The sequence below is a fragment of the Ahaetulla prasina genome, chromosome 4 (assembly GCF_028640845.1).
Source record: "Ahaetulla prasina isolate Xishuangbanna chromosome 4, ASM2864084v1, whole genome shotgun sequence".
Taxonomy (NCBI): domain Eukaryota; kingdom Metazoa; phylum Chordata; class Lepidosauria; order Squamata; family Colubridae; genus Ahaetulla; species Ahaetulla prasina.
Window position 1 is genome coordinate 22,864,648 of NC_080542.1, and position 26,001 is coordinate 22,890,648.

Genomic DNA, 26,001 nt, shown 5'->3' on the forward strand with positions numbered 1-26,001 from the left:
AGGATGCGAGGGATCTGCAAATATTTTCACGGCCCTCTTCTTGATTCGTGCAGTATACAGGTCCTCAATGGAAGGCAGGTTGGTAGCAATTATTTTTTCTGCAGTTCTAATTATCCTCTGAAGTCTGTGTTTTTCTTGTTGGGTTGCAGAACCGAACCAGACAGTTATAGAGGTGCAAATGACAGACTCAATAATTCCTCTGTAGAATTGGATCAGCAGCTCCTTGGGCAGTTTGAGCTTACTGAGTTGGCGCAGAAAGAACATTCTTTGTTGTCCTTTTTTAATGATGTTTTTGATGTTAGCTGTCCATTTGAGATCTTGCGATATGATAGAACCCAGAAATTTGAAGGTTTCTACTGTTGATACTGTGTTGTCAAGTATTGTGAGAGGTGGAAGTATGGAAGGGTTTTTCCTAAAGTCTACCACCATTTCTACGGTTTTGAGTGTGTTCAGTTCCAGATTGTTTTGGTTGCACCACAAGGCTAGTCGTTCAACCTCTCGTCTATATGCGGATTCGTCATTGTCTCGAATGAGACCAATCACTGTTGTGTCATCTGCAAACTTCAGTAGCTTAACAGATGGATCATTGGAGATGCAGTCATTGGTATACAGAGAGAAGAGAAGTGGGGAGAGCACACAGCCTTGGGGGCCCCCTGTGCTAATTGTACAGGTATTTGATGTGATCTTGCTTAGCTTCACCTGCTGCTTCCTGTTTGTTAGGAACCTTGTGATCCACTTACAAGTCTGTTCCGGTACCTGTAGCTGGTTTAGCTTAGTTAGAAGAATGTCTGGAATGATGGTATTGAATGCTGAACTAAAGTCTACAAAAAGGTAAAATACTACAAGAAATAGAAGGGCGTCAGAGCTAGAAGGTCATGATTAGAGATTTAGGTGGCATGGATACTTATGATAGGAATAAAGCTAAAGTAATGAAGTTTTTAAAAATAGTTCTGTTAGACATGGCATGTTGGGAATATGGAACAGATATAAACCAGGCTATATCCAAAAAATACCTTTGTGGCAGTCATCACAAGAAGCATTTAATAGATGAGAAATGATAAACAAACACAATAGTTAACTTATTTTGACATATTAAAATTTTGTCAGGGAAATCAAGAGTGATCTGGTCGCAGAAAGTTGTACTTTTCAATGGTTGTCTTATGTACAATTGCTAGAAAGATTTAAAGTAGATAAAGTAATTTTTTGTTTTGAATATTTTAAGACTAAGCTTGAAAACAGATGTATATAAGTGATGATTGTATTATTTCTAAAATGTATAAACTTTTATTGAAATTTGCAACAAGAATAAGTGAAAGAATGCATGACAAAATTGGCTAACATTTTTTATTACAAATCAAACAGAGAAAGAATATGTGGATTAAAGGAGTGAAATTTAGATTGTTATAATTGCAAAAGAATTTACTGTATATGCCAAAAACATTGGTAAGCGTCATTAGAAAAAATATGTAGAATGTATAAAGATTTTTTTGAATTTATATTGGAAATGTGAACAATAAGAGGGGATATTTTATCATGCTTGATGGATATGTAAAAAAAATTGGACTCAACTATTCATACTAATTCTCATACTAACAAAATTAACACAAAATCGAAACCATAGGTGTTTTTTTTTGAGACTGATGGAGCTTTGTTTTTATATATGATAATTGCAGTGAGATTATTATATTATATGCACAAAGTTGGAAAGATTTGACATTACCCACAATGGAGAAATGGATGGTAAAGAAGATGAAACTTGCTGGGATCACTAATTAACATTTTTGATTAGAGAAAATATATTAACTAAGTTTAATACTGGAAACCCCTTATAGACTTTTTGCATGAAACAGAAAAAAATGAATTCATATGGCTTTAATGATTAGAAAAACATAGATTATAGAAAAACAGGAAGTCATGCTATAACCATACAGTAAGAGGTTAATTTATACTTTTAACTGATATAAAAGAAAACTGGAAATTTCTGTTTTATATTTTCTTCCATTCCCTTTTTTCTGCATTTTTAGCTTAGCTTTTTTCCCCTTTCTTTTCTTTATTCTAAAATATTGGTTTTTAGTTAAATTTTATTTATTTTTTAAAATTGTAATGAAAGTTATTTTTTAAAGAAAAAAATTCATATGTTTGTGAATTTTGTGAAATTGCACTTTTGGTAATTTGTAAACTGTGGATGTCACAGGAGGCAACACCAGTGAGTTTGCCTCAGGTGATTTTGAAAAAAACTTAGGATCAGTCTAGTTAGTAGTTAAATGAGAGATCACAGCTACATTGGAAAGTAGCTGGACATTCTAAAAAGTCTTCCAGAAAATGTTTATGGCTAACCAGGGTTCCATTGTGGATTACTGTCTGTCACTTCAGCTCCAGCCTAGAATTGCATCCCATAAATTGGAATATAGCATCTCACATACATTTTAAAAAAGCAGCGAAGCAGGAAAAAGTACAAAAAAATGAGCAACTCGCGACTCCTTGCCAGAAAGAACAGCTTTGCTAACTCAGGGGCAAATTTCATCTATTTGAAGGCTGCTGCCAAGTAGAATAAAAGTATTAATAATAAAGCAATAGGTGTCCATGGAAGCAGCAAAGGAGTGAGGGACAAAACATAAATTTCAAGGCAACTCAGCCTCTTAAGTTTTTCCATGCAATGACGCAAAGCAAATGCAAAAGGGTGGAACCATAGCAAACATTTTGTTATTCTGGCACCATTGTGGCTAGGAACAGATGTCTTGGGTAGGGGCATAAGCTTTTGCTCAGCCCTAAACAAAATATTAAAGAATGGAATCTCAAGTGAATAAATTTGCTTGCAAAAGTTATATATTCCACCTTCTTTTTTTCTCCTAGATGAACACAGAAAAAAAAATGTTGCATCATGTGGATGGCTATAAAGAAAACCATATACTGTACAGTGCTTGGTTTACATATGTTCTTCTCTTCCTGAACAAGGAAGAACATTTCTTCCTGGAGAAGAAATGAAGCAGCTGAATTTATTTTCTTTTTAGCAAACTGTTGATTTTTTGACTGCAAACAACTATAGTTAAATACATAACCATGCAACAATGCAAAGTTCAGGGTTGATTTGTTTAACACTCCACTAGAGTCTGCTTTAAAACACAATTTCTAGTTCACATGTAATAAAAAACTAGAAACCCAGAAAGTAAAATGAATTCTACTGTATTCCTCTATTTTACCATATTAGAGAGGATGAGGCTATTCTATTTGACATCTGACAGGTGAATTTTGCTGAAAATGGATGGATGACTGCCAAGTCCTTGTGTTGGTTTTCAAAAATACCATCTTATTTTCTACAGATTTGTCTTCCAACAAATTTAAGCCACTGAGACTTGAGGGCACTTTTCGCCTGAAATCTCAGCCTACAGGCCAGCAGAACATAATGTAAATAATGTCTACCATCCACCATCATGATCTTGATTTCTACATGATCAACAACCCCTACAACAGGGATTTTGGAAGAGGGCATAATCTCTGACAGCCTCCTGTTCAAGTCAACTCTGGATGTCAGATATCGACTTTTAAATCTTAACAACCACAAATGGGACCAGAACCTCTATTGCTAAGTGAGGCAGTCATTAAGTGAGTCACACCCAATTTTACAACCTTTTTTGCCACAGTTGTTAAGTGAATCACTGTGTTTTTTAAGTGAATCATGTGGTTGTCGAGCAAATCTGGCTTCTCCCACTGATTTTGCTTGTCAGAAGCTGGAATGATAATCACATAACTCTGGGATACTACAACCCAGCAGTCCCCAACCTTTCCGGCTTCATAGACCTGCAGCAGTGGGGGCAGCAGGGGGTGAGGGCAGAGGGAATGATTTCATGTGCGTGCCCGCTGCTTGCGCAAATGGAATTTCGCATGCTCGCACTTGTATGGCCCAGGTCCCAAAGGGCCAGAGACCGGTTGGGAGTTGGGGACCTCTGCTACAACCTCTATCAACATATGTTTAGGAGCTGTAGTGTCACAGTGGTTAGAATGCAGTAACACAGGTTAACTTTGCTCACTGTCAGGAGTTTAATCCTGATCAGTTTAAGGTTAAATCAGCTTTCCATCCTTCTGAGGTCAATAAAATGAGGTCTCAGATTGTTGGGGGCAATAGGCTGACATTTGTAAACTACTCAGAGAGTGCTGTAAAGCACTATGGAGTGGTATATAAATCTTATTGCTATTGCTGTTGCTAGCCAAGCACCCACATTTTGATCACATGACCATAGGGATGTTCCAATGGTTGTAAGTGCAAGGCCTGGTCATCATTTTTTTTCAGTGCCATCATAAATGAATAGTCATCAATCAAGGAGTAACTGTACTGCTAACTGGCTCAAGAGAGCTAATTGTTTCAGCAAATATGACCATCACAGAGTGCCCCATGCCCAGAATTTTAAATTTTGGGTTTTTTTTACAGAGTAACCCATACTTTTTGAAACCCTGGTTTTGATGGGAGCACCAGGAACCGCAGAGAGTTTGCTCTGGTTTTCTCAGATGGCAGGACCAGCTATCACAGTGACTTTGCTTATAGTTGGGCATCCCATGCTTACAGATTTCAGCATTCTTGGAAAAACCAGTCCCTTAGGTTTTCCTTGGTGGTTTTCTGGATTGTGGAGATTGGGGAACAAGTTTTGGCTGCAGTAATTTCATTGATGGGGGTTTCTTCTGTGATTGCAGAGGGTTGGTAGCCACATTCCTAGGATTCTCAGCTATTTTGGTTGCAGGCAAAATCTTTTTAGAAGCCTCTCGATTCTCCAAGCCTGCATTGTTCCACACCTGTATTCTTGTGTGGTGTTTGGGAAGTGATGCTGGGCTCCTTGGCCACAATTGGAGGGCCTAATTTTGTGACTTTATCTGTTTCCAAAAGGCTCTCTCTAGCCAAAGGAGTCTGGGGCTTAATGGCGTCATTGCTCAGTGATTTTTGGGGCTGGGAAGATGGAGGAAAATCTTTCTTCGCCACTGCATAAGTGGCTTCCTTGGAGATGAGCCCTACAACGCTGGAGGTGCCAACTCCTAAAGTCTTGCCAGCCTTCTCCTCCTGCAGCACAATACTTTTTCTTGATTTGGCAATCACCCCAGAGATTGTGACATGTTTGGAAGTTTTGGGAGTCATGCGCTGTGAAAGATTAAACAGAGAAATAAAAATCAGAAAGGTTGGTAAAGGCTTCATTCTCAAAAGTAGTCAATTATTTAGGTGATAATGGCCCTATGCATTTCAACCAAAAGTCTTCCCTGGGGAAAACTATTTCATTCACCTTATTTTCCCCCATTGGCTACTCTGTTGTAATTTTGTGTTTGAGATAGAATGCACTGGATGCCTTCTAAAATTTCAAACCAACTTAGTGATTCTGCGATACTCAGTTGGAAATGCATATCAGTGGAATTGGGAGAACTGCTGAAATTTGCTTTATGGATCTCCTTAAATAAACACTTCTGCCTAAGGATGGTAAATATAGCAGATGTTTATTATAATGTACACTAAATACAGGTAGTCGTTGACCACAATTGAGCCCAAAATTTCTGTTGTCAAGTAAAACAGTTGTTATGAATTTTGCCCCATTTTATCACCTTTCTCGACACCGTTGTTAAGGGAATCCCTGCACTTGTTAAGTTAGTAACACGGTTAAGTGAATCTGTCTTCCCCAATAACTTTGCTTGTCACAAGGTCACAAAAGGTGATTACATGACCCTGAGACATTGCAACCATCATAAATACATGCCAATTGCCAAATGTCCAAATTTTGATAAAGTGACTATGGGAATGCTACAATGGTTGTAAGAATTTATTTATTTATTCATTTATTTAATTGGATTTTTATACCGCCCTTCTCCCGAAGGACTCAGGGCGGTTTACAGCCAGTTAAAATAGAACAAGAATAAATACAAGATAAAAATAATATTTAAAAAACTTATTAAATTGGCCCAAATTAAAATATAATTAAAACAGTAAAACCCAAATTAAAGCTAAAATCCTACGCCAGTCCTGCACGAATAAATAGATATGTCTTCTATATTTATTATATATGTATAATATATATAAATATATTATATTTATATTAATATATAAATATATTCTATATTTATTATTCTAATAAATAGAATGAAAAATAGCCATAAGTTACTTTTTTCAGTGCTGTTGTAACTTTGAACAGTCACTAAATAAACTGTTGTAAGGATTACCTATATTGACTTCAGACATCTATCAGTTGAAGGCACACAAATATATCAACAAGCTGGAACAATTCAAAGTGTTTCACTATTACAAAGTTTTTCAGTTTTGGGTATTGGAGTCCACCCATCTGAAAGCTGGCAGACTTGAAAAATTCTGCACTATTAGAGTCCTGAGCCTTAAAACAAATTTCCACCATCCTCCTCCATCCTTTAGATCAGGGGTCTCCAACCCCCAGTCTGTGGACCGACAGCAGTCCGTGGCATGCCAACAACCAGTCCGTGCAAATAAGCAAAGCCCCATTTGCAGGATGCAGGTAGCACATGAATTCATGCCCCTCTAGTCTATTGAAAAACCTGTCTCCACGGAACCGATGGCTGGTGCCTAAAGTTTGGGAGCCTCTACTTTAGATTACACTCCCCCCTTTAGATCAATACCTTAGTACCATCCTTGTTTGAGTTCTTCAGCCTCCCCAATGAAGAGGACAGGACGCTATAGAGGGTTACAAATTTAATGGTGCTTTTTTCTTTAGCTGCAAAACAAACGAAACAAAGGTGAACTATGAGGTTCCAGCCGAAATGGCAAAAGCTAGGGATGGCCAATCTGTCAGTGTCATTTTCTCTTAGTTTTTCATTTTTACCAACTGGCCATATTCATCTCGATTCACCTACATTGATCAATTGCATGCAGACATTTGCAAACTGCTTTGCTGAATTTGGAGAAGGGCAAATTTGAACTTGTAGTCAATACAGTGCATTACTTCAATGACTTTGTTTACTTCAGAAAGGGATGTTCTGTAACCAATACTGCTATTGATCATTTTAATTGAGTTTTCTTCCTACCTGTGCTTAGCGCAGTTTTCACTTTGTTTCTGGCCACAGGCACCTGCTTTCTGATAAGATAAAGAGGCTAAATCAGACAAATTTAAGGAAATCTAAATAATCCCGATGATATCTTAATATACCTCTAGATCGCCATTCATATTAGTTTTGTCTTGCATAATTTTCGTAAGCTAAGCAAGCAAATTTTAAAAGTCAAAATGCATCCATCAAAAGCCCTCAAAATGTGAATTTTTCATCAGGCCTGGGAATCTCCTGGCGGCAGAGAGTCCCTGCGTTGATAGCACCATGTATAACATCTTAATTAAGCTTCTTGAAATCTTGCTTTTATTTATGCTAATAATTTAGTTGTTTAAATTGGCTTTTATATTCTGTTTTAATAGTTGATTTTATTGTAGGCCGCCCAGATTCGCCACCTATGAGATGGATGGTCTATAACGATGATAAGTGAATAAATAAAATCATTCACCAATGCTTAATTGGTCTTTAGAGCTAGAGCCTGGGGCAATATGTTTTTAAAATAAGTCTGTGGTAGAAATAAACATCATAATTTTGTCAACTCCCATCTATGCCTGGTGTTTTAGAAAGGGTTTAATTTTCAGCCAGAATGCCGTATGTTGTCTAAAGTAGATGTCTTGAACCCCTGGACTGCAAACTGGTCAGTACCAATCCACAGCCAATGAGGAACTGGGCCACGCAGGTTAGTGAGGTTTCATCTGCACCTGCGTGGGATCTATGTAGGTTGTGTAACCACCACCAGCACTCTCTAGTCCATGGAAAAATTGTTTTTCGTGGAACCAGGTCATGATTCCCAAAAGTTCTAGAGTCGTTAACTTAAAACTGCTCTTATTTCAGCTAAATTGACATTTCGGTGATAGAGACAATGACAAGCAAAGGCTGAAATAAAAAATTGGAAGGAACAAAGGTCTCCACAAACTGGTTTTTCCATCTTCAGACAACAGCAAAGAAGGGTCAAGGGAAGCCAACAGATGTAAGAGCTGCTTTGCAGAACCTTCAGTATAGGTACTGTAGTCCTTGACTTAGGAGCACAACTGGAAATGGAACTTCTGTTACTAAGTGATTTGATTGTCCCAAAGGTGCCTTTTCAGGAGGAAACTGGACTTTCTTGTTTTTTCTTTCTTACTTGTTTTTTCTTCAAAAGAAAAAGTGGGGGAGGGGGGAGAAAGTCCAATTGCCTCTTGAAAAAGCACCTTTGGGACAACCATGGCCATTGGATGACTGAGAATCTCTACAGACTTTTAGCTATACAATTTGGGATGAACACCCTTTGAAAGGTGTGGGAGTAGGAATGGATTTCCAGAGGAAAAATTGCAGACTACAGGAACCAGGAGCTCTACTCAGGTGAAACTGAGGACAAAGATAATAGGACTACTATTGACCTCACCCCATTCCTAAGAGGACCATAAGGGGCGTGCATAAGAGCACAAACGTGCCTACTGTTCCTGTCCTATTGTTTTTTTCTTTTTCTTCTTATATATATATGCTTATACTTCCTTATATTTCCTCATATATATGTTTATATACTGTATAATCTTTTTGTGTGATGCCTGTGTATATTGTTGTGACAAATAAATAAATAAATAAACAAACCTCCAAGTGCTGGAGGATGCAAATGACCAACTATCTGCAAGGAATATAAATTCTTCCATTCCCCACTATCCTGTCAGAGCTGAAGAAGCTTTTTGGATGAGAAGCAAAACATCTTCAAAAGAAAAACACAAGAAAGTGCAGTTGCCTCCTGAAAAAGCATCTTTGGGACAACCATGACCTGGATAACTGAGAATCTCTACAGACTTTAAGTGATGTGGTTATTAAGTATGTCATCACATGACCATGATTTTATATCCTTTTTTTTTTTACCATAAATGAAACACGGTTGTTAAGTGAAGGCATAAACTTCAACTTCATATTCCTAAAAGGGTCCACTATGTTCTCTAACACAATTCCAGGTGTGTTCAGGGCCCTTGAAAAAGGTCAGGATAGGGGCCAATTGACTCTATAGGTGGATGCCTTTCTAGAGGACAGGGGTGATTGCAAAGAACGGCCATGTCCTGGGTCTCATAAATGTGTGGCGCCATTTAACCAATGGGATTTGAAGCATTTCAACACTGTTCAAACATTTACTAAGACAAGCAGACACCACAAGAGATAAAGGTCCCTCAAACAACCAAGTCATGTGCCAAGATTGTACATCTCATTTTGAACCAACATACCTGTTCATTTCCATTTTTCCTATGGTCTTACATTGATCTTTGTGGGATTTACTCGCATTCAATAATTTGTTGGGAAGGTTGCTCAAATTTGCGCCAACTGTTTCAGAGGGGCCCACGGCCACCGTCTGGCAGATGACATGAGAAGTTTCCACTCCTACCGACATTGTGACTCTGTGAACTTGCTGCCCAGTGTCATTTTGAGAAGTGAGATGTCCCTTTTCTGGGGACATGTTTGAAGAAGCCTGTGTCTTGTTCCCCAGAATCATGCTTGGGTTCCCTGAATATTTATTACTTTTACTGTTCTGGCTCTTGTTGGCTAGATGAGAAGGATTAATTGGAAAGCTTTGTTTCTCAGATTCTACTTCTGATTTCCTTTGGACAGCCTGAGATGGACCAGCTCCCACTGACATAGGATATACCTTTGGTTCAACTCTGGATGCAGGTTGATTCTGTTGTGGTGACTGGCCCTGGAATGGAGTTCCGGGTGACTTTGGCCGGCCAGGATTGTTGGCCTTTGATGCAGCAGCAGGATCCTCGTTCCTTATGGCTTGAGGGTTCTTTTGTAATGGGGATGCCATTTTGGTCTTTTGTAACAAACATATTTCTTTTTTGCTTTTTTGAAGTGTGACTGGGATGGGATTAGATTCAGATGATATTCTTGATGAAAGGCGCTTCTTTTTCTCAAAGTCGGGCTCCCTGACATTCTTCGGCTGATCTGCTGCTGAAGTTTGCTCAGATGCCCTGGAGGTGAAGCCCCCGGAAGTCCATTTGGGAGGAGACCGCTCCTGCAACTTGGGCTGGATCTTTGGTGACTCCTTACCTACAGACACTTTCTTCACTTTAGGAGCTGAATGCTGAACCTGTTCTCTAGAAGGGGACCTCTGTAATGAAAGAAAGATACAGTGTCATGGTATTATCACAGAAAACTTGGGTCCTTTTACCCAGCATGCAAGCCAGATAGGTGGAAAGGAAGACTCTTATTTTTAAATAAAAGCGTTATCCAAGTGCAAGTTCCAAATGGGTGTTCCCCTTGCTTGGAGTGGATCCCCTTTCATACAATTCTGAAAAGGATACATTGCCATGAACCAATCAGGGGAGCATAAAGAGATCCCTGCAGATTTTATTCTGCTAGTCCCATGATGGCGAACCTACGGCATGCGTGCCAGAGGTGGTATAACGTGTCCTTTCTGTGGGTACATGAGCCATTGCCCCAATTCAGTTCCACTGCACATGTGCACATGCCTCCTGCTTGCCAGCTGGTCTTCGGATCTCTGCCGTGCATGGGCAGTGCACGTGTGGGGCAGTGGGGCAGTGGTGTGAGGCAGTGGTGCATGAGCAGGGCACGTGCGCAAGAAACATGCACGTGCATGTGCAGGGCGCATGAGGGCTCCCCTGCACATGCATGGGGGGGCTGCATGCGCAGGGGCCGCACACACATTGGATTTTGGGAGTTTGGGTGCACTCATGCACATCCACGCACTCGGACGCAGTCAGGGCACTCAGTCCGGAAAAAGTTAGCCATCACTGTGCTAGTTGTTACCTATTAACAGGTAGTCCTCAACTTATGATCACAATTGAGCCCCTAACTTATGCTGATAAGCAAGACAAGCACGTTTTCCCCATTTTACGACCTTTCTTGCCACAGTTGTTAAGGTAGTAACACAGTCGTTAAGTGAATCTGGTTTCCCTATTGACTTTGCTTGTCCAAAGGTCACAAAAGGTGATCACATGATCGTCAGACACTGCAACCGTCATAAATATGAGACAATTGCCAACGGTCTGAAATTTGATCATGTGACCTACCACAGTTGTAAGTGTGAAAAATGATCATAAATGGTCCTCACTTTTTTCAGTGATGTAACTTTGAACGGTCACTAAATGAACTGTTGTACATCAAGGATTACCTATATAGGAAGCAGTGCTCATCTCTGTTTCAATCCTGGGAGCATACATGATTAAACCAATCATTAAAAGCAGCATCCTGCATACATCTTCGGTAGTCATAGTAACATAGTTCAGCTAAAGCTTAAAATGTAGCCTAAGACTTTTACCTTATCACTAACATTCCTCCTTACTCAAAACGTTCCCAAGCAACTTGGTACCAAGATCTCACCCATCCCTTTAATGGGCAGTAACTACAATAACTATCAGCAACCAAACAAGAAAGATTCAGATTCCAACGAATAGTCAAGACCGCAGAAAGAATAACTGCAACCAGCCTGCCTTTCATAGAAGACCTGTATCTTGTGTGGGTCAGAAAGGGGGCTGAGCAGACATAAACCATTTCAACTCCTTCCTTTGAGATGCTACTATAAGGCATTGTATGCAGTGGTGAAATCCAGATTTTTTTACTACTGGTTCTGTGGACGTGGCTTGGTGGGCGTGGTGTGGCTTGGTGGGCATGGCAGGGGAAGGATTCTGCAAAATCTCCATTCCCATTCCTCTCCAGGGCAAGGATACTACAAAATCTCCATCTCCTCCCAACTCCTGGGGGAAGGATCCTACAAAATCTCCATTCCAGGGGAAGGATCCTATAAAATCCCCATTCCCTCCCCACTCCTGGGGGAAAGATATTGCAAAATCTCCATTCCCACCTCACTCTGGAGCCAGCCAGAGGTGGTATTAGCCGGTTCTCTGAATTACTCTAAATTTCCGCTACCGGATCTTCAGAACCTGTCAGAACCTGCTGGATTTCACCCCTGATTGTATGCCAAGAGAATTAGACACAGGGGCAGGTTTTTCCCCTCGTGCCATCAGTCCGCTGAACACTTCTCGCAGTTCTGTCAAATGTCTACATATACAGGTAGTCCTTCACTTATAACAGTTTACTTAATAATTTTTTCAAAGTTATAGTGGCACTGAAAAAAGTGTCTTAGGACCGTTTTTCACACTTATGATTGTTGCAGCGTCCCCATAGTCATATGATTTACATTTGGATGATTGACAGTCGACTCACATTTATAACAGTTGCAGTGTCCTGTGGTCATGTGATCACATTTGACAACCATCCATTAAGCAAAGTCTATGGTGAAACCAAATTCATATAACAACCATTTTACTAACTTAACAACCGCAGTGATTCACTTAACAAACATGACAAGAGAATGGGGCAAAACTCACTTAATAAATTTGTCAATTGGCAACATAAATTTTGTGCTCAGTTGTGGTCATAAGTTCAGGACTACTTGTATTAGCTACATAGCGTGGCTGTAGTATTATTTATCATTATAAGTATTACAATGATTATTCTTTCTGTTGCTTTGCAAGTACACTAAGTGCTTCTGTACTGTAAATAAATTCCTTGTGTGTCTAATCACAACTAGCCAAATAAAATATTCAATTCAATTCAAAAGGACTGGCTTAGGGAAGAACCTAGTTCCTTGGATCAAGAATATCCAGTTAAATTCTTGACCTGGCAGTTCTTCTCCGGCACTTCTTGCATTTTCCAGTTTTATCTCACCTCTGTAAGCCTAGCTTGCAAAGGGCTACTCTTCCATAGAGTGTGAACAAACCTCAGGTTCCTTCCCAGGGAGATTTTCTGGAGCCTTGATCTTGCCACTGGCCAGGCGCATCAGGTAAATCAGGCGCAACCAGCACTCAAAGAGAAAATCCGCCTTCTCTTCCCTGACCAAGAGTTGCAGGTAATACTTCTCCCCCGTGGGCAGCTGCATTTTCAGCTGCCGTTTGTTCGCATCATGAACAAAAATCTCCACCAGGTCCAGTGGGATCAACCTGTAGGTAAGGAAAAGAAACACAAGAACTCAAACTTTGCAAGGAGGCCTGGGAAGCCGAGGGGAGGGGAGGGCTATGCCAGTCTTACCGGGTGATTTCTAATGCTCTAGACTTCAGGTTTCTATTCGTTGTTTCTTGTTTTTCCCGGGCAATAATCATCAGATCAGGAAGGAGCATCTTGGGGCAGCTGGCTAAAATACCTATGGTGACTACATTGGGAAGCTTGTGGATGTTACTGAATTGACCGTCTTTGGTCACCTGTATGGAGAGAAAAGACAAAGGTGCCCCGAGATGCCTTTATGTAATTTTAGAAACTGGCTTTTAATGATCTCATAGAATAGCATCTCATTTGTTAAATGTATTTGCTGTCCATCTCGCCAAGGGGCTATCCTGGGTGGTTTACAACAGTAAAAAATGGAGAAATGAAAAATAAACATAACATCCACAAACACCCCAGTGTATAGGTATTTTAGCCAACAGTCCCAGTATCAAAGTAAAGAAGCCGTAAAGATAAACAACGGAATCAATAAACAATGAAAGTTCATGTGAGATTAAAAATGGACAGTGGGGAAGCAAGGAGGGCAAGGGGAAGGTGGAGTTTGCTATCAGTCTAGCCTTATTAATTAGGAATAAGTATCATTTTGTTACTAAATGAATGCAGCTAGTCCTCGACTTACGTCTATTCACTGTTCAAAGTTACAACGGTGCTGAGAAAAGTAGCTACCAACCAGTCCTTTCACTTACAATCATTGCAGTGTCTTGCAGTGACATGATAACGACTTGTGACCTTCCCAGCTGGCTTCCAGCAAGCAAAGTCAATTGAGAAAGTCACAAATTACAGTCATGTGATGTCTAGCTTAATGACCACACCACTTAACAACAAATTTTCTGCTCCCTTTTGTGGTTCTAAGTTGAGGATTACCTGTAACTAAAATGAACATTTACGGCTGTGCTCCCACCCAACCATTCTCACTTCCTAGCAATAAAATGCACCAATACAAGTAGTGATGTGAGATTTCTTTGCCCTTAACAGTTGTCCATTTGCTGGATCTTCAAGCACCAAGATCATGTAGTGACTGCTGGTGAAACGGTTTGTCAGCCAGCATAATTCAAGTTATGGAGCAAGTCTGTAAGCATCTCGGAGAGCATCATGTAAAGGTAGTGCTCGATTTTGGATTCATTTAATTGTAGTAAAAAAAAAAAGTCACTTAACAACTGCCTTGCTTAGCATCATAAATTCTGGTCCCAATTGTTGTCATAACAGAGAAGCAGTCTCTCTCTATTGAAAAGCCCTGCTCATTCCTAAACAACAAGAACATCCAATCACCTGGAAAAAGTTGCTCTCGAAGGTTTGTGCACCTCTAAACACACTGTACTCTGGCATCTGCAGCAATTTCTGCAGTTTGCCAGGTGATGGTGACCAGCCCTGGAGGGCTTGATAATGGATATCTTCTGAAGGATTCCATTGGCTTCTTGTTGGTTCCCTTCCTGGAAGGCAGCAAAGTAATAAAAAAAGAACAAATGTGAGAAGTATTACAAGAATCAGGGTATGCAAGCTCTCACAATATTTTTAATTACTCTGTAGGACGGGGCATGTCTCTTGGAGAGCCTATCCTACATCCTCATTGGAGTGCTCCTTTGGTCAGTTGTTGTTGTTGTTTTTCTCTTTGTCTCAAACCACAACCACCTGAGGCATGGACCTGTACTCTTGAACTTGAACACTGCAAGTCAGCGTGCCATGACTTATATTTCCATGTGGTAATATTATCTGGAAATGACCTTGGGAGACAGGAAGAAGAGCTGCAACCTAGACAAATATAATGCACAAGATATTTCACCCCACAGATAAGGTGCGGTAAGCTGAGGTGAGGTGAGAGGAGAGGAGAGGAGAGGATAGGATAGGATAGATAAAAGCCAGGGGTGAAATATTCCCAGTTAGGACCAGATCAGCCGATCTGGTAGTGATGGCAGTAGGTGGTTCGGAGAACTGATAGCAAAAATCCCTCCCTCCCCCGTCCATGCCCACCCAATGCCCAGTAGCCCACTTTCCCGCTTGCCGCTTTTTTAAAAAAAATGCTTTTAAAAGGGTTTTTTTTAAAAAAAGGGTCTGACGATCACGGCTGAGCAGTGTGATCATCAGAGTATTTTTTTTTACTTTTAAAAGCATTTTTTTACAACCTATTCAGCAGAATAGGTTGTAAAATAAAATGCTTGTAAAAGTAAAAAAAAAAGATTGCATGCCACAGCTGATCACCTACCCACCCCTGCGTTGTTCTACTTACCCCATGCCTCCTTTTGGTGCATGGTGCGCGCTGTGCATGCGTGCACACAGCGCACATGCGTAGCCAGCAAACCGGTAGTAAACCAGTTCAGATTTCACCACTGATATAAGCTAAGTTGAGATGAGATGAGATGAGTTAACCTTTGTTGTCACTTTTTTCTGTGAACATACCAGCATACATTAAAAATGAAATTCTGAGTTCCTTCTGATTCAAAAGGAATCAAAAAATGTGTGGGAAGCGCCTCAGAAGTGACTGTCTATAGTTTTCTTGGAGAAAAAAAGGAGGAGAGAAGTGCTTTAAGATTTGTAAGATGCTGTTATGTAACCCTACAATGAAGATAGTGCTAGAATTCAGGATTTATGCTTGTCTGGACTACTTTGCAGGGCTGACCCACATCTGATTGCTTCTCTCTGACATACGAGTGATTTTAATGTGAGGAAAATATCCTCTACTCTCCAAACCCATCCACTACCTGCTGAGACCAGCCTCAACGTAACTACAGACCCCCTAAGTGACCCTTCATACTTTCCCCACACATTTTAATTTTGTTTTAAGATTTAAATAAAAAAAAACTAAAATGCCCCAAGTTTCATCAGATCTTTGTGTAATCATATGGCATCTTCTGAAGGATCAGGAAAAATTGTACAAGACCGGCTTGGGGAGGAACCCCTATACCATTTCAGACAAATGGCTGTCCCATCTCTTCTTAAAAATTCCCAATATTGGAGCATACACAATTCAGGAAATTTCTCCTTAGTTCTAGGTTAGTTCTCTCCTTACTTAGGTTCCATCCATTGCTTCTTGTCCTGCCCTCCTGCTACTTTGGAGAATAACTTTATTCCCTCTTCTTTGTGGCAGCCCCTCAAATATTCGAACACTGCTATCATATCACTCCTAGTCCTTCTTTTCATTAAACTGGACATACCCAATTCCAGCAACCGTTCTTCACATGTTTTAGCCTCCAGTCCCCTATTCATCTTTGTTGCCCTTCTCTACACTTTCTTGAATCTCAACATGTTTTTTTACCTCATGGTAATCAAAACTGGGTGCAATATTCCAAGTGTGGCCTTACCAAGGCATTTTAAAGCGGTATTAACACTTCAAGTGATCTTGATTCTATCCCTCTGTTAATGCAGCCTTTAAACTCAACCAGCATCCTCACATATCAGATCCTTCCTCACCACCCAGCTGAAGAACGCAAGTATGTAAATTGTTCCCACCTGCAGGATATGAAAACATAGCTAGGACTGAGAGGAGCTCAGGGAGAAGCTATAATCCCTGCTTGATTATCATGATACTGGAACAAGAGCATCCACAAAATTCTGGCTCATCATTCTGGGTGGGGCTGGACCCCCCCATGAGTTTCAGGACTACCAGTTTCTGTACCCATTAAAGCCTCTCTTCTCTCCAGATTCCATCTTTCCTGGTTGAAAGGCATGTCTCTCCTACTGGAAAATCTGTCTGCCAATTATTTGTGCATTGTGACATCAACAAAGAAAGCAGGGGATGGGCTGCTGGATTGTTGCAGAATAGAGAAAATCAGCAAAGGGTCAAACGAGAGGTAGCAAGAAGGTGGAGGCTGGATGAATGCCACTCTCTAGCTAGGAGGAACGTTTTTTGATGCCACAACTCAAAATATTCTTAGATGGTAGAGCTCACCATCTGGAAATACTAAGCATTCATCTCCGATCTAAGAGGATGGCAATATTCCAAGCAATTGTTAGCTTTGGAAGCCATACTAGGCCGAAGACTTCCGGACTGCCACTTTCTCCTGTGTGGGAAAGTGGGAGGTTAGTAGCAAGGGGTCATTAGACATAACATTCTTCCTGCCGGTCAAGGTCAATCCAGGGCTGCATCTGGAGGAGGAGTGGTTGGCGTGATGTCTCGAGACGGGACGGTTGGCGATTGGAGCATGTGATCGGCAGAGGGGTTGGCTTTGGAGTGTGTTTCACTGGGAGGAAGACCGGATCTCCCCGATTCGGATTTCCCCAGTTGTGCCAGTTTACCTATCCTAGTAAAAGAACTTTGAAAGATGCTCGCTTAGGAGTCTTTACTTGAAGAGAGGGTTTTCTGGAATGCTGACAGCAATGGTAAGTCTACTTATTGGAAAAGTGCAAGTGATTCCTTCAGGTAAATTTCCTCTTAGAACTGCCAGATGATTCAGGGAATGTTACCATTGGAAAATACAAAGTTAAAATAGATTTACCAGTATGCACTTTATTATCTCAAAATGTGTCTTGTGCATAGTGCTGAAAATACTCCTTTGGTCATAAACGTAGATAGATAAATTACTGGGACCAAATAAAAACAAACAGGTAATCTGTAGTATCCTTTGCATCATTTTTAGCAATACATACTGTATTTAAGGAGAGGTTTTTGTTGGCATTTCAAATCCCTCTAAATTTAAAACAAACCAACAGCCTATAGGTGGCATCTGGTCTGCCACGGAAAATTATTCCCCTCAAAAACATCATACCTTATCTCCTGCTTGCAATGATTCTAACGAAATAAACCACAGTTCTGTGTTATAGCTGATGTAGAACTGCCCCGTTTTAATAAATTGTAATGATTTAAATCAGGGGTGGGTATCACTTACCTTTGCTACCGGTTTTCATGCGCAGATCGTATTTGATGACGTCCGGGTGGGTGGGCGGAGCCTCCTGCCGCTGCTGCTACCGAACTGGGGCGAACCGGTAGCAACCCACCAATGATTTGAATGATATAATGAGCCTATATTGTTTATAATACACCTTCAGTCACTGAGGTCTCTTCCTCCCTCCATAAGCATTTCTTTCCCTAACCACAAGGGGCGCCCCTGCATGCTCTCTTTTTCCTTTTGATCTCACCTCTCTTTTTCCCCCTTAAGAAACATGTCTATATGGTTTGTCCCAATTGCCAGTGTATTTGCTCAAGAGAGAGTAGGTCGTCACTTAACTACCACAACTGAGCCTGGAATTTCCATTCTAAGTCACTGTGGTCATTAAGTGGATCACCGTATGGCCTGACTCAATTTTACAACCGTTTTACAAGAGTCATAAAGTGAATCACCACTGTAATTAAGTGAACGATGCAATTGTTAAGCAAACCACTTGGACATTAAGGGAATCCATTATCTTGAATGGCGATTTTGTGCTGGAAACCAGCAACCAATACTGGAAAATGTAACTGGTTGTAAAATGCGAGACGTTTGCCAAGTGCCCAAAAAGCAATCATGTGGTGGTGCGGCAGCAGTTACGTCTAGGAGGGGTTGTAATTGACTTTTGGGAGGATGATCATAACTTTGAGCGGTCATTAAACAACCGCTCATTAAGCAAGGATTTCCTCTTTGTGAAAGAAGGATGCTGATCTCTTGTCCTAGAAATTTAAACAATACTCAACTGAAATTTAAACAACAGAAGAGCCAAATCTTGGCCAGATGAATTTCTTTTATTGCATTTCCTGAATGCCCTAATAATAAAAAAGACCAGCTATTGCAAAATCAAGCTCTCTATTTATAACAGATCCTTGGTTGAAATTGTTAGATATTAACAGCTTGCAAGGTTTTCTGTCTGGCCTGGTGTTTGAGCGGGAAAAATACTCAGACATGATTGGCTGAGCTCCCTGACAGCTCCCTATATAAGGGCGAGCTGTCAGAGAGGCTAGCTGCTGGATTGTAAATAGTTGTCATTAAAGAGCTGTTGTCTGAAGCCTGTTTCCAGTCTCCTCATTCACCCAACTTAACACTTGCGACAAAGTTGGGATTCATATAGGAGAACTGAAGCAAAAAGAGTTGACAGCAAACATCCAGCCAGGCAGACTTTGCGGAACGGCGGCCATTTTGCGCACCAAAATCAAATGTAAAAAAAACAGCAAAGATGTCTGCATTCCACCCGCCTATGCCTTTCGATCCGGCGAAAGAAAATTGACCTGATTCAAGTGCTTCACGGAAGCAAATGATCTTTTGGGGTTATCGGACAACCAAAAAAGGGCATTATTTCTCAGCCATTGCAGCCACGAAGTATTTGACATGTGAGAATCACTGTCCAAAACAACCCCGGTACAATCGTACCATGGCAAATGTTTCAGAATGCTCTGAAGACCCACTACCTTCTGGCCCCATTCGAGATAGTCCATTGCTACGAATTCAGGCACCGAATGCAGGACGGCGAATCCATCAACCAATATACAGCAGCATTGCGAAAGGCCGCTGCCCACTGTGAGTTTAGAGACTTGAATGACATACTGTTAGACCAACTTATCTGTGGAGTACAAGATCTCCGTTTACAACAACGGCTTCTTGCCAAAATGAATCTGACTCTACAGGCCACCTTGGATGAGGCAAGGGCCTCTGAATCATCTAATAGAGTGGCCGAATTGCTCCAGAAGCTCACCACAGCCCCAGCGGTGGTGAAACCTACAGCCACCATGCACAAGGGGCTATACCAGGAAGACGAATCTGAAGGAATCAAGGATGAAGTCTATCACACAGATAGAAGAAGGGCCATGGAGCAAGAAAACAAAAAGCAATCATGTGCCAGCTGTGGGGGTCAGCACCCAAGAGCCTCCTGCTGGTACCGAAATGCCATCTGCAGGAGGTTTGAACGAAAGGGGCATTTGGCAAGAGTCTGCCAGGCATCCTGGCCCAGTAACCGCAGAGATACCCCAGAGCCCGCCCTGTCGGAAGTACCGAAGCCATATAAAAGGGACACGTGGAAACCAAAGTGGGCAAATAATAAGCCAAGGGCTCCTGATACTAATCTGACGAGAATCGGCCAAGCAAGCACCCCCTCTCAAAAGAAGCTAAATGTAACAATACAGATCAAAAGGTCTCCATGTGAGATGGAGATAGACACTGGTTCCTCAGTGACCATCGTATTGTGGCAAGCATTGAAAAAGGCGTAGCAAGGTTCCAGAAACGGCAGTTGACTTGGCAACAACTAAAACTAAGCGACTACCAAGGAAACCGAATTCCTGTGTTGTGCTGCAAATCGTTCAACGTAAGATACAAGTTCTAAGGAAGATTGTCCCTAACAGTAGTCGACGGTGACCTCCTGAACCTGCTCAGATTGGACTGGTTCAGTTCCCTTGGATTGGGGGTTACTGGCATCAACGCCATTACCAGCGTCGCTGCAGATGACCTAATCCAGGAGTTCCAGGACGTCTTCAGCTCAGAGCTCGGCAAGTATGTGGGCACCCCATCTCCTTTAGTTTAGACCCTAACATTGCACCCATACGAATGAAGCTATGGAGGGTTCCATTCGCATTAAGACCCAAAATTGACTTAGAAATACTGAGTGTCAAGTGCCAGAATTATGATCACATGACCATGGGGAGAGGGCAAAGGTTGTTAAGTGAGGACCAGGTGTAAGTCACTTTTTTCCACTACTCTTGTAACTTCAAAAAGTCACTAAGTGGATGGTTGTAAATTGAGGGTTACCTGTATTGTGCAGCAGAGTATACACAGTCCAACCAAATGGATAGAGCTCGAACGCAGATGGACTTTAATTATTAGCCTTTATCATGTGCTTTCTTTTCCTTGGATAAACAGTTGTTTCTGCAGCCCTTACTTTAACATAGACTACAATGCAGATATGGTTCTGTGTACTAGAAATGCTTTAGGCAAAGAAATCTGCTGCTGAATGTCTATGGAGATTCTCAGTCATGGCTGTCTCAAAGGTGCTTTTTTCAAGAGGTAACTGGACTTCCTTATTTTTCATTGAAGACATGTCGCTTCTCATCCAAAAAGCTGAAGAAGCTTCTTGGATGAGAAGCAAAACGTCGTATTTATTTATTTATTTTATTCGATTTTTATACCGCCCTTCTCCCGAAGGACTCAGGGCGGTGTACAGCCAAATAAAAATCCACAATATACACTTTAAAACAAAACTAAAACAAAACATATTACAAGATGGCCAAAATTTAAAACAGTTTAAAACCCTAAAATATAAATAACCCCAGTTAAAATTTAGTAAAACTTCTAAGCCAATCCCGCTTGAATAAATAGGTGCGTTTTCAGCTCACGGTGAAAAGTCCGAAGATCAGGCACTTGACGTAAACCAGGGGGAAGTTCGTTCCAAAGCGTAGGAGCTCCAACAGAGAAGGCCCTACCCCTGGGGGCCGCCAGCCGACATTGTCTGGCGGACGGCACCCTGAGAAGGCCCTCTCTGTGTGAGCGTACGGGTCGGTGGGAGGCATAGGGTAACAGCAGGTGGTCCCGTAAGTACCCGGGCCCTAAGCCATGGAGCGCTTTAAAGGTGGTAACCAGAATCTTCAAAGAGAAACAAGGAAATCCAGTTGCTTCTTGAAAAAAGCACCTTTGGGACAAGTCTCCTGCTGTCTTTGGTGAGAAATTTTATCTTTGGCAGCCATGGATAAAGCCTCCAAAAGCAATCCCTAAGCAAGGAAGAAGATCGGAACAGTAGTAGCACCATAGTACCAGCCACAGCAGGAATAAGAATAACAGTATTTTTATTGTGAAACCAACTCACAAAGAGAGATGCTGGATTCCTTTTAAGACTCAATTCCTGGATAGTTAAATAAACCCTGAGAAATTAAACTCTGTGTGTGTGTGTGTGTGTGTGTGTGTGTGTGTGTGTGTGTGTGTGTGTGTGTGTTGAAGCAAATGCGTATTTCCAGAGTTCCAGGCAGGATTTGGTTAACTCCAAGGGGCAAAGGGGGAGAAGAAGAACCACCCAATCCCCGTCTCCCAGAGCAAAGACAAGGAAGCTCCCCCTTGAGGTCTCTTTGAGTAATACAGCAGCTTACATCAACAGGTTTCACCCTAGTCCAGAAGGTCCACATTTACTAGAAGTAGAAAAGCATCGTGGGGGAGGTGGAAAGGAAGGAGAGGGCCTGCACTTCGACCAATGTGGGTGCTGCTTCTCTTCCAGATTTAGTCCCCAGTTTTTGGCAGTTTGGGCTCCAATTGTTTTGAAGCTCTGCCTTCAATCCCCATTGGTACTAGACAATTCATGGCTATCAACTCCCAAGTATCTGGCCAGCAAGAGGTACACTGTTATTCTTTGTAAAAACAGGGTGGCTTGAGCAATAAAAGCAGGATTTGAAGGGGTTCAGTCTATATACAAACTGCCCATCTCCAGTATGAAAGAATGATATAAAATAACAGGGGGATCTGAGGAGGCACCAGATGTTCTCTTCACCAAACAGATTCCAGAGTTCCAGTGGCTTTTTTCCATCACCAGTCTCAAAAGGTAAAAAAGTTTTATCTAAACTCTGTAAACCACCTGAGTGAGGGAAGAGAGCAGGAAACAGCAAGGGGAAGGCAGTGCTAACATCTGGCAGCTCTGTCGTTCCCTCCCAGGCAGAAGCACATGTCCGAGTGTTCACAATCATGACCTCAGCCCTGCACCTGCCAGACAATGAGGTGGCTTCTCTCAGCTCGACGGAGGCGTGGGTTCGGGTGTAGCAGGTCACCGTAGTGCTTATCGGAGTTGTCTCCTAGACATGGAGGAAAACAGTGGCCACATGAAAAGAGATCAGGTCTACTCCAAGCATACTAAAAGCAGGGGTCTCCAACCTTGAGAACTCTAAGACTTGTGCACTTCAACTCCCAGAATTCCTCAGCCAGCTTTGCTGGCTGAGGTATTCTGGGTGCTGAAGTCCACAAGTCTTAAAGTTGCCAAGGTTAGAGACCCCTGTACTAAAGCACTGTCAAGGAATCACCAAAAACATTCCCACTAACACCGGTCGGGCAAACCACTAGTATATAAGTAGAAAGTAAACCCTGCTTCTTTCTAGCACTGATGATGTTACCTAGTTGGGTAATGAAACATCTGTAAGAAAACCACCAAGCTCAGAGAGCACCAAGGACTCTACAGTTCAACCCAGAGTACAAATTTTCTCTTTTGTTGGTATCAAGAAGGACTTTTCTTCATAAAGAAATCCCAATCCTGTTTTCTCTCCAGATGTGTTATTTACTGGATTATAGCACCCCACCATTTCTTGCCATTGGCTCCCTTGGGAGTTGGGGAGTTGAAACTGAGTCAGCTCTGGACCACTGTAATTTCTCTATCCCTGCTTACCTATCCGGAGATTAATATACCCTTCCCCTCCACTTAGCACCAAGCTGCAAAGTTTGCTTGGTTTCTCTTGACTGTGCGAATCCCTGAGGTTTTCTGCAGCAGATGGATCCACATATCCTAGAAGAATGAAAAGAAGTCAGAGCTATCTGAATCTTAAAGCCGCCAAAACTGAAATGACAATAATGATTTCCAAACCCATTCTGGATATCATCCTTTCAGGGTGAGACACCTTTCGCCTTCCCTCAGTCACACTTGGTGCTTAGAATAAATCTCTCTCATCAACAAACATTTTGATTAGCCTCAATTTGAAATCAATTTTTTTTTGAGAGGTCAATTCAGGACGATCACCCCAAAAGGCACAAAATTCTGCCCCATAGTACAGTCATTTAGTGACCATTTAGTGACCATTCAAAGTTGCAACAGCCCTGAAAAAAAAGACATGACCATTTTTCACACTTGTGACCATTGTAACATCCCACGGTCACATGATCAAAATCCAGACACTTGGCAACTGGTTCATATTTATGACAATTGCAGTGTCTTGGAGTCGTGTGATAATCTTTTGTGACCTGACAAAAAAGTCAATGGGGAAATCAGATTTACTTAACAACCATGTTACTAACTTAACAACTGTAGTGGTTCACTTAACAACTGTGGCAAGAAAACCCATAAAATGGGGCAAAATTCACTTAACAACTGTCTTGCTTGGCAACAGAAATTTTGGGCTCAACTGTGGCTATAAGTCGAGGACTACCTATAGCCGTGATGGCGAACCTATGGCATGTGAGCTCAGCTCAGGTCCTACCGGAAGTTGGCAAATGGGCCATTTCTGTCATCTGGAGGACCTCCGGGTGGGTGGGCGGGTAGGGAAGGTCATTTTTGCCTTCCCCAGACTCCTACAGAGGCCCTGGAGGCTGGGGACAGCAAAAAATGGGTCTTTCAGTCCCACCGGAAGTTGGCAGACAGGCCATTTTTGGCCTCTGGAAGACCTCTGCGGGGGTGGGGAAGGCCATTTTCACCCTCCCCCGACTCCTAGAAAGGCTCTGTAGCCAGGTGAGAGAGAAAAATGGGCTTACCAGGCCATAGTGTGCCAGGAGAGTGGGGAGGGGGGTGTCACACGCACATGGGCGGGACCGGGGCACATAGAATTATGGGTGTGGGCATGTGCGCGCACAACCCCCCCGACCTCCCTTCCTGGCACACGAAGGCAAAAAGGTTAGCCATCACTGACCTATAGCTACAGTAGAAGAAGAGGCGATTTGAAAAGAATGGCCTTGATTTTCTTCTTCTTGTTGCTGCTGTTGTCATATATAAGAACAAAGTTACAATAAATGATAACAGCCACAAGGTTACATTAAGCAAAGAGGTAAAAGGACTCACTTATGCAGTACCCACAATGGAAGAATGGATGGTGAAATTAATGGAGTTGGCGGACAGGGAAAAATTGACTGGGCTGATTAAAGAAAAGACTTTATTCTAGTTTTATTTCTGTTTGGAAACCACTGTTGGATAATTTGCTTAAAACTGAAAGAAACAGAATTGTAACCATGGGATGTGATGGCCAGACCTGTTTACAACTAGGGAAGTATAGCGTGCTATGGTTTACCCTAGTTTAAAAGGTCATAATATTTCATATTTGTATCTGTACCAAAGAAAGTCCGAAGTTATTCTTTTCTATAGCCTTTCTATAGAAAAGGTTTCTATTCTCCGTCGCTTTTGTGTGTATTGCCAAATTTGCTTTTTCCCTATCTTTCCCTTTAATTATTTTTTCTATGTCTTTTTTGTAGTTTATAACTTTTTAAAATTTAACTAACTTCTTTTTTTTGGGGGGGGGGAGGAATGGTTTATGATGCTGCTCTAGGTATTCCTGCTAGATTAGGCCAGTGTTTTTCAATCTTCGTGATTTTTAAGATGTATGGAGTTCAACTCCCAGAATGCTGGCTGAAGAATTCTGAAAATTGAAGTTCATCATAAATTTTCTAAGATTGACAAACACTGAATTAGACTCATCCACATATGCCCTCTTTTTCCTATTCTCCTTTCCCTTCCAGTCATTTTTACTATTTATCTGATGTTTTCTCTGTTTATATGATCTATGGGTACCTACATCTTTCTTTTATTAAAAATGTCTTCTTGCTGTATGATAGGATAGATTGTCTTTTGGTCTATGATCCAATAAATAAATAACACACCCACTTAACTTGTATTTTACAGCTCTGGCTAACTTGGGTTTTTTAATGTATTTTAATGAGTTGCATTTTAGGCAATGAGAGGAACTAAAATTTAAACAGAAAATGAACTATTTCACTCTATTCCTTCTAATTGTTATTTAGGTTAGGTGTTTTATTGATTTTAGTTCTTTTACTGCTTTTTTTAAAACTTGTATTGTGAATAACCCTTGAATAAAAGCTAATGAAGGTAGTATATCAAAACTGTTTGGTAAATAAGGCCATTAAACATTATTAGCCAGAAAAAATGCAGTATCATGGGGCCACAGGGGAGGATAACCTTCTCTGCAACCAGTGTGGAAATCCACGCTATTCACCATGAGGCAGGTTAGATTTCTTCCAAACAGAAGTCAAAGAAAAGATAATTTGCCTACAAATTAACCATAGAATAGAGAATTTCTGTATTCTGCCAATCTGGCCATGTGTTATATCTGTTGCCACAGATGTGCCCAAAATAAACAAATCAAGTACCCAATCCATTAAAAAA

The 26,001-nt window shown here is 41.3% G+C and overlaps 2 protein-coding genes across 6 annotated transcripts in view; both read right to left on the reverse strand.

The window, feature by feature from the left end:
- Window positions 1-1,333: 1,333 nt before the first annotated feature.
- On the reverse strand, window positions 1,334-14,930 carry LOC131196578 (muscle M-line assembly protein unc-89-like). The gene is made up of 7 exons (XM_058179494.1): window positions 14,311-14,930; window positions 13,072-13,241; window positions 12,764-12,983; window positions 9,252-10,132; window positions 7,021-7,070; window positions 6,616-6,710; window positions 1,334-5,125 (listed from the first exon to the last, which is right to left on the reverse strand). The coding sequence occupies exons 1-7, from the start codon at window positions 14,365-14,367 to the stop codon at window positions 4,745-4,747; spliced, it is 1,854 nt and encodes a 617-aa protein (XP_058035477.1). The 5' UTR covers window positions 14,368-14,930; the 3' UTR covers window positions 1,334-4,744.
- A 6,765-nt stretch (window positions 14,931-21,695) lies between these two features.
- LOC131196577 (C-Jun-amino-terminal kinase-interacting protein 4-like) overlaps window positions 21,696-26,001 on the reverse strand; it is a 37,204-nt gene continuing 32,898 nt past the window's right edge. For 4 of the 5 annotated variants that reach the window (XM_058179491.1, XM_058179490.1, XM_058179488.1 and 1 more), the window contains 2 exons: window positions 23,287-23,403; window positions 21,696-22,702 (listed from right to left, as the gene is read on the reverse strand). In XM_058179491.1, coding sequence (XP_058035474.1) covers window positions 22,602-22,702; window positions 23,287-23,403 — 218 coding nt within the window. In that variant the 3' untranslated portion in view covers window positions 21,696-22,601. The remainder of the gene's footprint in view (window positions 22,703-23,286; window positions 23,404-26,001) is intronic. The other variant, XM_058179492.1, reaches the window with a different exon arrangement.